Source organism: Mytilus galloprovincialis, chromosome 9 (genome assembly GCF_965363235.1).
Source record: "Mytilus galloprovincialis chromosome 9, xbMytGall1.hap1.1, whole genome shotgun sequence".
NCBI lineage: Eukaryota > Metazoa > Mollusca > Bivalvia > Mytilida > Mytilidae > Mytilus > Mytilus galloprovincialis.
Window position 1 is genome coordinate 90,716,693 of NC_134846.1, and position 13,889 is coordinate 90,730,581.

Sequence of the window (13,889 nt, forward strand, 5' to 3'; positions counted from 1 at the left end):
TATTTTTGTAATTTGATAAAAAACAAAAAACCAAAAAAACACACTCCTGTCTAAGACAACAAAATACATATACATGTAGACGTCTACTACTTTTGTGATTCTGTGTCAATGCTGAAACATTATATCTATAAATGTTGAATTGTTCCTGGTCAGGGGACAAAGTAGTCCGAGATTACTCTGACGTCCCAACGGCTGTTTTGCCAGACAAGCTGGGGCCGTGGGACATCAGAGCTCGTCCCATATCAAAAAGTGGATATTTGCCGACCCAAAATAGATGCGCTACTTCGTGGCTTCTGGTGTCTATTGAGGGCCTTGGAATTATATAAATCGGGCATCAATCTGTTCATATTTCATTTATCTTTTCATTTATGTAAGTTTCACCTACCTGCCAACCTTTATTTTTAGCTCACTTGGCCCTTCGGGCCAAGTGAGCTTTTCCCATCACTTTGCGTCCGGCGTCCGTCGTCGTCCGTCGTCTGTCGTCCGTCGTCCGTCGTCGTTAACTTTTACAAAAATCTTCTCCTCTGAAACTACTGGGCCAAATTGAACCAAACTTGGCCACAATCATCATTAGGGTATCTAGTTTTAAAAATGTGTGGCGTGACCCGGTCAACCAACCAAGATGGCCGCCACGGCTAAAAATAGAACATAGGGGTAAAATGCAGTTTTTGGCTTATAACTCAAAAACCAAAGCATTTAGAGGAAATCTGACATGGGGTAAATATGTTTATCAGGTCAAGATCTATCTGCCCTGAAATTTTCAGATGAATCGGTCAACCCGTTGTTGGGTTGCTGCCCCTGAATTGGTCATTTTGAGGAAATTTTGCTGTTTTTGGTTATTATCTTGAATATTATTATAGATAGAGATAAACTGTAAACAGCAATAATGTTCGGCAAAGTTAGATTTACAAATAAGTCAACATGACCGAAATGGTCAGTTGACCCCTTTAGGAGTTATTGCCCTTTATAGTCAATTTTTAACCATTTTTCATAAATATAAGTAATCTTTTACAAAAATCTTCTCCTCTGAAACTACTGGGCCAAATTAATCCAAACTTGGCCACAATTATCTTTGGGGTATCTAGTTTAAAAAATGTGTGGCGTGACCCGGTCAACCAATCAAGATGGCCGCCACGGCTAAAAATAGAACATAGGGGTAAAATGCAGTTTTTGGCTTATAACTCAAAAACCAAAGCATTTAGAGGAAATCTGATGTGGGGTAAAAATGTTTATCAGGTCAAGATCTATCTGCCCTGAAATTTTCAGATGAATCGGTCAACCTGTTGTTGGGTTGCTGCCCCTGAATTGGTAATTTTGAGGAAATTTTTGCCGTTTTTGGTTATTATCTTGAATATTATTATAGATAGAGATAAACTGTAAACAGGAATAATGTTCAGCAAAGTTAGATTTACAAATAAGTCAACATGACCAAAATGGTCAGTTGACCCCTTAAGGAGTTATTGCCCTTTATAGTCAATTTTTAACCATTTTTCATAAATCTAAGTAATCTTTTACAAAAATCTTCTCCTCTGAAACTAATGGGCCAAATTAATCCAAAGTTGGCCACAATTATCTTTGGGGTATCTAGTTTAAAAAATGTGTGGCGTGACCTGGTCAACCAACCAAGATGGCCGCCACGGCTAAAAATAGAACATAGGGGTAAAATGCAGTTTATGGCTTATAACTCAAAAACCAAAACATTTAGAGGAACTCTGACATGGAGTAAAAATGTTTGTCAGGTCAAGATCTATCTGCCCTGAAATTTTCAGATGAATCGGTCAACCTGTTGTTGGGTTGCTGCCCCTGAATTGGTAATTTTGAGGAAATTTTGCTGTTTTTGGTTATTATCTTGAATATTATTATAGATAGAGATCAACTGTAAACAGCAATAATGTTCATCAAAGTAAGATTTACAAATAAGTCAACATGACCGAAATGGTCAGTTGACCCCTTTAGGAGTTATTGCCCTTTATAGTCAATTTTTAACCATTTTTCGTAAATCTTAGTTATCTTTTACAAAAATCTTCTCCTCTGAAACTACTGGGCCAAATTAATTCAAACCTGGCCACAGTCATCTTTGAGGTACCTTGTTTGAAAAATGTGTCCGATGACCTGGCCATCCAACCAAGATGGCCACCACGGCTAAAAATAGAACAGGGGTAAAATGTAGTTTTTTGCCTATAACTCTGAAACCCAAATCATTTAGAGGAAAACTGACAAGGAGTTAAATTGTTAATCAAGTCAATATATATCTGCCCTGAAATATTCAAATGAATAGGACAACCGGTTATTGGGTTGCTGCCCGCCAATTGGTAATTTTTAAAGAAATTTTGCTGTTTTTGGTTATTATCTTGAATACTATTATAGATAGCGATAAACTGTAAACAGCGATAATGTTCATCAAAGTAGGATCTACAAATAAGTCCACATGACCTAAATGGTCAATTGACCCCTTAAGGAGTTATTGCCCTTTATAGTCAATTTTTAACAATTTTCATTAATTTGGTAAATTTATGTAAATTTTTTACAAAAATTTTTCTCTGTTACTAATGGGCAAAGTTCATTATAGATATAATTGTAAGAAGCAAGAATGTTCAGTAAAGTAAGAACTTCAAACACATCACCATCACCAAAATACAATTTTGTCATGAATCCATTTGTGTTCTTTGTTTAATATGCACATAGACCAAGGTGAGCGACACAGGCTCTTTAGAGCCTCTAGTTCCATATTTTAACAGTTTTCACCGAGACCCATCGATTTCTGCATTTTTGATCTGGTAATCAGCAACATTTTGCGCATGAGAATTGTTTTTGAAATTTGATAAACAAAAAATGGTTCAATTAATATATATACAACTCGTCTAAACATCAACCCAACAATGTTAGATCTGTAAATTTGCTTTCGCAAATTTTTTGTTCTTCCCTCGCCGGGATTCGAACCCATGCTACTGAGATATCGTGACACCAAATCGCCTGCACTGTAGCCGTCCCGCTAGACCACACGACCACCTGGGCTTCATAAAAATGAAGCTTTCAGTGGCCAGGTGTTACCTTTCCATGTCAGTTTTAATCTAGCGTTGTACTATAGTACATGATATATAAGGCATGGAGATGATATTTTTACAGATCAGCTAAATTATCTATAGTAAAGAATCCTACAAATTAATCATGTTAATGTAAGATACAGTCACAGAAAATAATTATATTTATAAGTATGTCTGAACCAGTGACAACTCTACAACAGATTTATATATATATACATTTTGTACAGTGCGATTAAAAATACGTCATTTAAATTTAATGACAAATTTGAGCCTTGAAAGATTCAGGACTCATTAGTACAGTTGGGCAAGGTGTTCCACTCCCTGATTTTTCTATGATAGAAAGACTCCTTCTTACAGTTGTTTTACATGATAAAATTATTACTACATGTATTTTTGACACTGTTGTTCTATTGATTATCATTAAAAGTGGCTGCGCTTTATTAAATGTATATACAACTTTAATAAAAAAATAATATGAGAGGGATTTGAATGGGGTGTCACTTCACCAAACCATTAATATTGTAACGTGTTCGCTAACCGATGTGAACCTTTCTAACCAACCAAACCAACCACCAGACCAGACAGACACCAACAACGAACCAAAAGAATTGAACAGGAAATATGTACGCTCAAAATAATGACTAGTAATACTGCTGCTATATACTGCATGTCACATAAATCTAGTTTCTAGGTCGGCGCAGTCTCCTTTTAATGTGTGTGTGTGTGTGTTAGACGGGTTGTATTTTTATATTTAATGCAGTAGAATATCACATTAGAATTTACGTTGAGGTCTGAATGTAAACACGAAATTGCTTCAAGTGTATAAAAAGTTTTATTCACCAGACATAATACACCTTATCGCTAATCCCGGCTGACCCGGCCGCTTGAACTTTTGACGCATACAACAATCACTTTTCCACTGTGGCGTCAGATATTTTGTTTTATGATGTCAAAATTTTAAGGGAACCTGTGTGATATCCATTAATGGCGGACAAATAGCGATAAGGTGTATATTAATAACAACTGGAACACGAATTAACAGCTTTAAATCTCTTAAAGCAGCATTCATCTGTATAGATTAGACGAACAGATAATACTCTAAAACAGCTACACCAAAAATCAACATTCAAGAAACTCAGATTTATCAGCAACTCTCCATATAAATACATGTAAAATACTACTCAAATAAATAAGTCACAATTTCGTAACCCTCTTTCTTTATTATAAAAATAGCAACCCCACTATTTGAAACAAACACACTTTTGCTGACTTTAGGCACCTTTCTCCTATTTAAAATTGATATTCAATATAAAACTTTATTCTCAAAACTTATATGTATAAAGAAAACAAGAAAACTATTAAATTTCTGCCTCCGTTAAAACTTGACTGGAAACTGGAACAATACACCTTATCGCTATTAGTCCGCCATTACTGGAAATCACACAGGTTCCCGTAAAATTTTGACATCATGAAACAAAATATCTGACGCCACAATGGAAAAGTGATTGTTGTATGCGTCAAAAGTTCAAGCTGCCGGGATTAGCGATAAGGTGTATTAAATGAACTGCATATAATGCAAAATTCAGGAACATAAACTGCTGCTTTAGACATGTTAGAAAAACTGTACCCTGAAATTTATGAGACATGTAAATTAAGCTGCTAGCTGGTGGTAGGGACAAGCTGGAACTGATGTAAAATACTATAAATCTTACGCTAGTGTTGTTATCTCGCGTGAGAGAAATTCCAAATATGGGTAAAATTAGTGACCAAATGAGGAAACTTCCCAATAAGGTAAATATCTTTTCACTTAACGTCTAATCAAATGACGTCATTACAGCCCTATTACTGTGAAAAGGTGCACAACGTCGGTGCAAAAATAGTTCATAAGAAGTTATTACTCTAATTTAAATAAAACTTCCTTCTACCTAAACTAAAAACATAAAACACTCTAACCTTTATCCCTATTTTGACAAACATACAAAAATATAACTACAACATGTTCAGGACAGTCTACAAATTATACGATTTCTATTGTCACTATATTTATAAAATACTCGTGACTTCCGGTAAAAAAAGTGAAAGTAACGTACAATTAATCAAGAGCTGTAGATTAGAAAACACATGTTTTCTGTCATTCTGGAACATACAATATTAAAACGATTAAACAATACATAGGTAATAATGAAATAAAATACACACATTTACTGCTTGAATAAAATAATACAAAGTATGGTTGGCAGAAATATAGACAAAACAATAAATTGTATTTAAAAAAAGTTAAAACATGAAGTCTCCATTATACATAAAGTATTCACCAGATTAGCTAAATAATATTTCAACAAAATATAGACAATATCAATAAAGATTTAGGCACTGCTATCTGTCAAAAACGTCACAATATAAACACATGATGGCTCATTATTATTATTTTGGTCTGAATAATGATTAGGAAACAACGAAAACAAAACTTCAGTTCACCACATGAATACAATAAGTATATATATCAAAGATTCATACAGATATTATTGCAAAAAAATGATATTTATATACATTTTGTACATGTAGAGTGAAAAAAAAAACACCTTTGGTTTGGATGTCCTTTAACTGATATTCAAACGAAATGATGTCCTTCCTGGATAAGTGCACATATAAATTAACAATATTTTAGTTCACTGTTGAGATCACAACTGTTCAACTTTGCTTTTGATGCATTGATTTCTTTTATCATCTTTATACATCTGTATAATATTTGACTGATTAAGTTATGCATTTTTGAGGCAAACGCATCTAAAGTTGAAATGTTTTCATCTAAACATAATAAAAGTTCTGTATTAGCATAACTTTTTCAATTGCTTTAAAATTGAGAATGTAAATGGAGAATGTGCCAAAGAGACAACAACCCGACCATAGAGCAGACAACATGTCAAAGGATAGTTGTCAGTAACTAATAAATCAATTACATAGATTAAGCTCAATTCTATTATTCTAAACATTTAACCATTGAACTTTAAACTTCCCCTTTATCACTACTGCTCTAAAATTTTATCCTGAAGAACATTTAAACATTATCTGTTATAATGCAATAGTATTATAAAAATAAATATAATAACTCCGCATACATGTATTTAAGGATGAGCAACAAAAAGTTTTCAGCAATCTATCATAACACAATTTAACATTTATTTTTGCTCTTTTCAGACAACAGACTCTAACCATCATGTCAGAAGATAGTCACATACCACACATTCTGAACCTTAGTAACAGTATTATAGGTGTAACAGTGTTAGCCATGCCATTTTGTTATAAAGAGGTAAAATTAAAAACAAACCAAAATTTTCTGTTTGTGTCTTTAGTTGTAGTTTTTGAAGTTGATAAATGCATGTATTTTGAAAGACATAAGCTCAATATGGTGAAAGGTCCAGTGCCATACTGATTGAAAAGGCCAGAGGGGTATTGATAAGCTAACAGGCCAGAGGGGTATTGATACGGGAAAAGAGCCAGAGGGTATTTATTGGGTAAAATGACTAGGGGTTAGGGACGACATCAAAAGATCAATGTAAGATAAAAAACTTAATTCAAATAGTTTTGGGGGTGGGGGTTTGAACTGCTGCAAGATTTGGTTATCCAACATTGATTTTTACATATATCCATATGGGTCAATCAATTTTTCCCAAATTAAGTTAATAGGGGGGGGGGGGGGGGTAGGAGGTCAGTGAAAAAACTATTTGAATTAAGTTTTTTATCCTTCATTGAACTTTTGATGTCGTCCCTTATAGCAAGTATATTAATTTTCGTCTGAAATGGTCGTTTTGATCTTAGCATCATCTGAAAAGTCTGACCAATAGATTATTAAGTCTTGCTCCGTTCAGTTCATTTCAGACTTTTCCCCTGAGGTTAATTCAGGACAATATCCTTGCATATTAGCAGTCTATTCAGCACATCTACCCTAAAATTGTGATGTAATTTTAAGGATAGGTAAATTTTGGCTCAAAATTAAAAAAAAAAAAATTTTCAATCAGAAATAGTAACTATCATGTGCTTGTTTAAGAAATGAACAACACCAAAAACACTATTTGTTGTCAGATGTGGGCTTTCAAGTGTTAGTGAGTGAATTGTTTGTGTGGCACCTTTCAGTGGCACAGTGGGGTATCATCACAGGAACTATATATAAATGTGGGATTATCCAGGGAATCATATGACATGTTTTATTTTTCATTGTGGTATAACTGTATATCTTAATGATTTATTGTGTGTTATCATTATATTTCAGTGTGCAATATTCTGGGTATTAATTATTATATTTCAGTGTGGCATTGTCTTAGGAACTATTTGTTATTTTTCTGCTCATGGCTAACAATATCCTGGGTATTAATTATTATATTTCAGTGTGGCATTGTCTTAGGAACTATTTGTTATTTTTCTGCTCATGGCTAACAATATCCTGGGTATTAATTATTATATTTCAGTGTGGCATTGTCTTAGGAACTATTTGTTATTTTTCTGCTCATGGGTAACAATATCCTGGGAATTAATTAGTATTTTTCAGTGTGGCATTGTCTTAGGAACTATTTGTTATTTTTCTGCTCATGGCTAACAATATCCTGGGAATTAATTAGTATTTTTCAGTGTGGCATTGTCTTAGGAACTATTTGTTATTTTTCTGCTCATGGCTAACAATATCCTGGGAATTAATTAGTATTTTTCAGTGTGGCATTGTCTTAGGAACTATTTGTTATTTTTCTGCTCATGGGTAACAATATCCTGGGAATTAATTAGTATTTTTCAGTGTGGCATTGTCTTAGGAACTATTTGTTATTTTTCTGCTCATGGCTAACATTATCTTGGGTATTATTTAGTATTTTTCAGTGTGGCATTGTCTTAGGAACTATTTGTTATTTTTCTGCTCATTGCTAACATTATCCTGGGTATTATTTAATATTTTTCAGTGTGGCATTGTCTTAGGAACTATTTTATTATTTTTTTGCTCATGGCTAACATTATCTTGTGAATTTTTTATTATTTTTCAGCATGGAATTGTCTTAGGAACTATTTTATTATTTTTTTGCTCATGGATAACATTATCTTGTGAATTATTTATTATTTTTCAGTGTGGCATTGTCTTAGGAACTATTTTTGTTATTTTTCTACTCATGGATAACATTATCTTGTGAATTATTTATTATTTTTCAGTGTGGCATTGTCTTAGGAACTATTTTATTATTTTTCTGCTCCTGGCTAACATTATCCTCATGTCAGATGTTGATGAAGGCAGGTTTGTCTTCTAAAAAAAGATCGTATGGATACTTAGGTAAGTCATTTACATTATATTGAAGGTGTTTTTGATTTGTTGGATTTACTTCTTGATTTAGTATTTATATTTATAATATGTACACAGGCGAATTATGAATTAAGATGTATAAAAATTCATCATAGTTTATTAAATTCTCCATATATATATATATATCATCATAATATCACAACTATTTCTTCTGTTATAAAAATTTCACATTAAAAATCTTCTAGTTTCAATTTATATAAATTTAGGCAACGTCCTAAGTAAGGTGAGAGTAGACGTCTCATTGCAGATAATCACAATCTTTATCAATATTTCTGACAATCATAGCTGATCACAATAATCTTATAACATAATATTTGAATGTTCACAATTCTGTTTCCAATTACACATGTCACATTGTGTTCCCAAAAAACTTGGTCAGTGAATGACAAAATTAAATGTCAATCTCTTGCAATTGCAGTCAACTTTAACCTACGAGAGTATCAAAAATCTCTTTTTACAATAAAATTGAAATCTATTTATTTTTATCTTTATCTTCTTTTTATATATTCTTTGAATATCTTAATCACTAAATAATAATTATTTTAGAGTAAAAATAATTTCCAAATTAATTCCAATAACTATACAAAGGGAAACAATTCAATCTAAAAAAATTATCAAAATCTCAATCTCTCATGCTACAAATCTTCCTTGTTTCCAAATTGTTGCCCTCAACAATTCAATAAAAAATTATCAAAATCTTTTCTTACATTTTTCTTTATATTACTTTTTTTCTCGTATTTTTTCCGATATATAAAAACATCATATGAATACAATTTGAAAATAAAATCTAAAATGTAAGTGTACAAAACAGTGTTCAAATCTTAATTGTTAAAGTGATTGTTTTTTAACCAAACTGCTTTAAGATTCTGTCCCAGTGATTTCCCTAGACTTTCTCCTAGTGCGGCCATTGCTTGTCCCAACTCCTCGAAATTTACTAAATTGCTAACTTGTTGATCACATTTTTCAGATTTCACCAACACATTTTGATATTCAGACTTATTTTCACAAAACACAGAATTTTCCTGAGTATGAACTTTATTATGGTTCAACACAGATTTCAGCAATTTATACAGGTTTGAATGCTTTCCTGCTGATGAACGAGTTGTCTTCCTACCAACTGGTTGATCTTGAATCTCAGTTGAAGAATCAATTAAATCATCTGATAACACTGATTCTGTATACTTCCTTGTTTTGTCGATTAACACAGTATCAGAATTCTTCCTTGTTTTGTCGATTAACACAGTATCAGAATTCCTCTTCGTTTCCCTTTCTTCAGTCTTGTCTAGTAGAGTACCTGTCTCTTGAACATGAGATATTTCTAAATAGCCATCCCACTCCTTAGAAAATGAATCTTGTCTAGTAGAGTACCTGTCTCTGGAACATGAGATATTTCTAAATATCCATCCCACTCCTCAGAAAATGAATCTTGTCTAGTAGAGTACCTGTCTCTGGAACATGAGATATTTCTAAATATCCATCCCACTCCTCAGAAAATGAATCTTGTCTAGTAGAGTACCTGTCTCTGGAACATGAGATATTTCTAAATATCCATCCCACTCCTCAGAAAATGAATCTTGTCTAGTAGAGTACCTGTCTCTGGAACATGAGATATTTCTAAATATCCATCCCACTCCTCAGAAAATGAATCTTGTCTAGTAGAGTACCTGTCTCTGGAACATGAGATATTTCTAAATATCCATCCCACTCCTCAGAAAATGAATCTTGTCTAGTAGAGTACCTGTCTCTGGAACATGAGATATTTCTAAATATCCATCCCACTCCTCAGAAAATGAATCTTGTCTAGTAGAGTACCTGTCTCTGGAACATGAGATATTTCTAAATATCCATCCCACTCCTCAGAAAATGAATCTTGTCTAGTAGAGTACCTGTCTCTGGAACATGAGATATTTCTAAATATCCATCCCACTCCTCAGAAAATGAATCTTGTCTAGTAGAGTACCTGTCTCTGGAACTTGAGATATTTCTAAATATCCATCCCACTCCTCAGAAAATGAATCTTGTCTAGTAGAGTACCTGTCTCTGGAACATGAGATATTTCTAAATATCCATCCCACTCCTCAGAAAATGAATTGCTGTCTTCCTTCTTCAACAGTTTGAGTACCTGTATCCAGAATTTCAGTTCTGGTGACGTTTCTTATTGGACCGGATCCATCTGCTAGTTGAATACCATAAACATTATCATTTAATTTGTCGACAACTTTATAAGGTGTTGGCTTCCAATTGTCTTGAATTTTACATCGTCCTTTCTCATGTTTCTTGAGAAGGACAAAAGTACCTAAACTAATAGTCTTATCATTTGTAGTCTTCTCACGAATCAATTGTCTCTCTTCAACTTTCTTGGCAGTGTTGTTCTGTGCTAACTTAATTGCTTCTGTCACACGTTTCTGATGTTCAGATAAATACTTGTCAATGTTAGAATTTACCTCAGTCTCTGGAGTACAAAATAAATGATCAAACGGCAATTTCGGTTCACGCCCAAACATTAAAAAGTAAGGTGTATAACCAGTAGATGAATGTGGTGTGGAATTGTATACATACACTAGTTCTGGTAAATATTCTGTCCATTTAGCCTTCTTTTTGACTGGTAATGTTTTCAACAAATCATGCATTGTTTGATTTAAACGTTCACATTGACCGTTACCTTTTGGATTATATGGTGTTGTACGAGATTTCTTTTTTTTTTTTTTTTTTTTAACTTTTGATTTTTTTATTTCCAACAATTACAACATATACATGACATACATACAGTATAACACATATAAGATAGATACAATGTCATTTTTATAAATAAATCTTAATTGGAAATATTTTACATTTTCTATTGAAAAGATAAAGAAATAAAAAATTAAAAAATTAAAAATAAATAAATAAATAAATAACGAAGGAAAACAAAACACAAAAAACAAAAACAAAACACAAAAGGATTATCCAGTTACATCCCTATCTATATTTTAAATATCAAATAATTATGTTGAACAAAAATTGAAAATTTACGAGACATATTTCTTTCGTAACAGCCATCAACACTGATCAAGTACATAACACGCCAATAATATTTTCTTTAAAAAAGATTATAATTAAGTAGTCATAATTTATTGTAACAACAACAAAAAAGACATTAGCTGGTATTCAATAACAGTTTTTCAAAAACATTCCATACATTGTCAAATTCAGTTATCTTTTTATTTTTTACAGCTATCATACTCTCTAATTTATACATATCTTTCAGTTTTATTATAATTGCATGCAATGAGAGATTCTTTTTAAAGCATCTAGAATTATACACATATTGTTTAATATAAAGAAAAATCATGTTATATGGGTTGTTGGGAAATATCTTGGATAAGTCTCCAAAAAGAAAGTTTAATTTATTTATTGGGAGACTTATTCCACCGGAAAGGAACCAGTTATCAACATCCTGTAGAAAATCTTGTACAGTATTGCAATTCCAAAATAGGTGTTCTATAGACTCATTATCTGATTTACAAAATGTACATAAAGGATCATCAGTCAATTTTATTTTAACTAAATACTGATTTGTGGCAATAATGCAATGGTTAATCCTATATTGCAACCACTGTAATTTACTATTTTTAGTAACAGCAAAAGGCAGTCTGAAAATCTTTTTCCAGTTCAGATTCTGTTCACCTAAAATTTTAACCCACTTAAGCTGTCCAGTAGGAATAACATTATTTCTTGTCAGTACAGAATACATATCTTTTGATCCTTTACAATGTTTTAAAAATATTTGTAGACATGATGGTATAAAAGGACAAACTAATTTGTAAGATCCTTTAGGGAAAGATTTTGATGCCTCTTTCACTGCCGAAATAACACTGTAAAATTTAAGAAAATCTGTGTTAATGTTATATTTTTGCTTAAATTGGTCAAATGAAATATACGATCCATTTTCGTCAACTATATCATTTACAAATCTAATACCACTATTGAACCATTCTTGATAAATAACTGATTTATGACCAATCTTAATATTATTATTCAGCCATAGTGGATTTGATAAAAATGAATCATAAGTAAAATTTCTTTCTTTTTGAATAATCATTTCCCAGGATCTTAGTACATCTTTCCAAAAATGGTTGTTAACTGTCATATACAGTTGTCTAATATAATCAACACCACAACTAAACAACTTTCTTTTATCTATATTTGACATGAAAATATTTTGCCATTTACTATCTCTCTGCAAAAGCCTCCTAATCCATGTTGATTTAAGTGCTGTAATGAACATATTCAAATCAAGCATTTTCAAACCTCCCTCCAAATAATCTTTGATTAGAATATCCTTCTTAACTCTATGTATAGGTGAGTTCCATATGTATGAATAAATAAGTTCATTTATTCTCTTAATAATATCATCTGAAGGATTTGGCAGAGAGATAATGAGATGGTTTACAATAGGCAAGACTAGAGTTTTAATCACAGTTATTCTACCTATAACAGTTAGATTCCTTTTAGACCATTGATTTAAAGTATTTTTAATCTGTACAATTCTTTCAGAATAATTTATCTTAACAATTTTTTCAAGATCTACATCAAAATTGATTCCTAGTAATTTAAACGAAGTTTCACCCCAGGACAGATTTCTGTTAGGGCATAAAGTATCTGTACTATATTTTTTGCTCCCAAACCAAATAACTTGTGTTTTTGTGAAGTTAATATTCAGTCCAGATATTTTTGCAAACCAGTCTAATTCTAATAATGATTCTTGTAAAGATTTTTCACTCCCATCCAAAATCAAAGAGGTGTCATCAGCAAACTGTGACAATTTATGCTCAACCCGTGTGACCTCTATACCACTAATGTCACTATTTCCCCTTATTTTCAATGCCAGAATCTCAACACATAAAATAAAAAGATATGGAGACAGGGGGTCCCCTTGTCTACAACCTCTTCCAATAGTAAAAAAATCTGAAAGGTTCCCCCCCTGGATGACAGCAGAGTTGATATTATTGTAAAAAACTTTAACCCAATTGATGATAGAATCGCCAAAATTGAAAAATTTCAAAACATTTATCAAAAAGTCCCATGATATTGAATCGAAAGCTTTTTCGAAATCAATCAAAAGTAATAACCCTGGTATTTCATGTTCCTCTGTGTACTGTAATATATCATAAATGAGTCTTATATTTTCCCCAATATACCTTCCACTAATAAAACCAGTCTGCTCAAAATTTATCAATTTATCAAGGACACTCTTAAATCTGTTTGCAATAGCTGCTGATCCAATTTTATACACAGTATTCAGTAAAGATATAGGGCGCCAGTTTTTTAAAAAGTGGCGGGGTTTATTCCCTTTTGGTAAACAAGTAATAATTCCTTGTTTTTGTGTAACAGATAGTTCCCCTGTTTTTGCACCATAATTTAAAGAATTTACAATAAAAATTTGAAGATCCTTCCAAAAAAATTTATAGAACTCTGCTGAAAAACCATCCGTTCCAGGAGTTTTGTTGTTTTTCATTTTTTTC

General features: G+C 32.2%; 2 protein-coding genes across 2 annotated transcripts in view; one reads left to right on the top strand and one right to left on the bottom strand.

Annotated features, from left to right (window-relative positions):
* The window catches only part of LOC143046334 (methyltransferase-like protein 22), a 32,921-nt gene that overhangs the window by 16,035 nt on the left and 2,997 nt on the right, over positions 1-13,889 (bottom strand). The window lies entirely within an intron of this gene.
* The window catches only part of LOC143046333 (solute carrier family 38 member 10-like), a 113,863-nt gene that overhangs the window by 245 nt on the left and 99,729 nt on the right, over positions 1-13,889 (top strand). Inside the window, exons 2-3 of the mRNA XM_076219440.1 lie at positions 6,243-6,354; positions 8,235-8,352. Coding sequence (XP_076075555.1) covers positions 6,262-6,354; positions 8,235-8,352 — 211 coding nt within the window. The 5' untranslated portion in view covers positions 6,243-6,261. The remainder of the gene's footprint in view (positions 1-6,242; positions 6,355-8,234; positions 8,353-13,889) is intronic.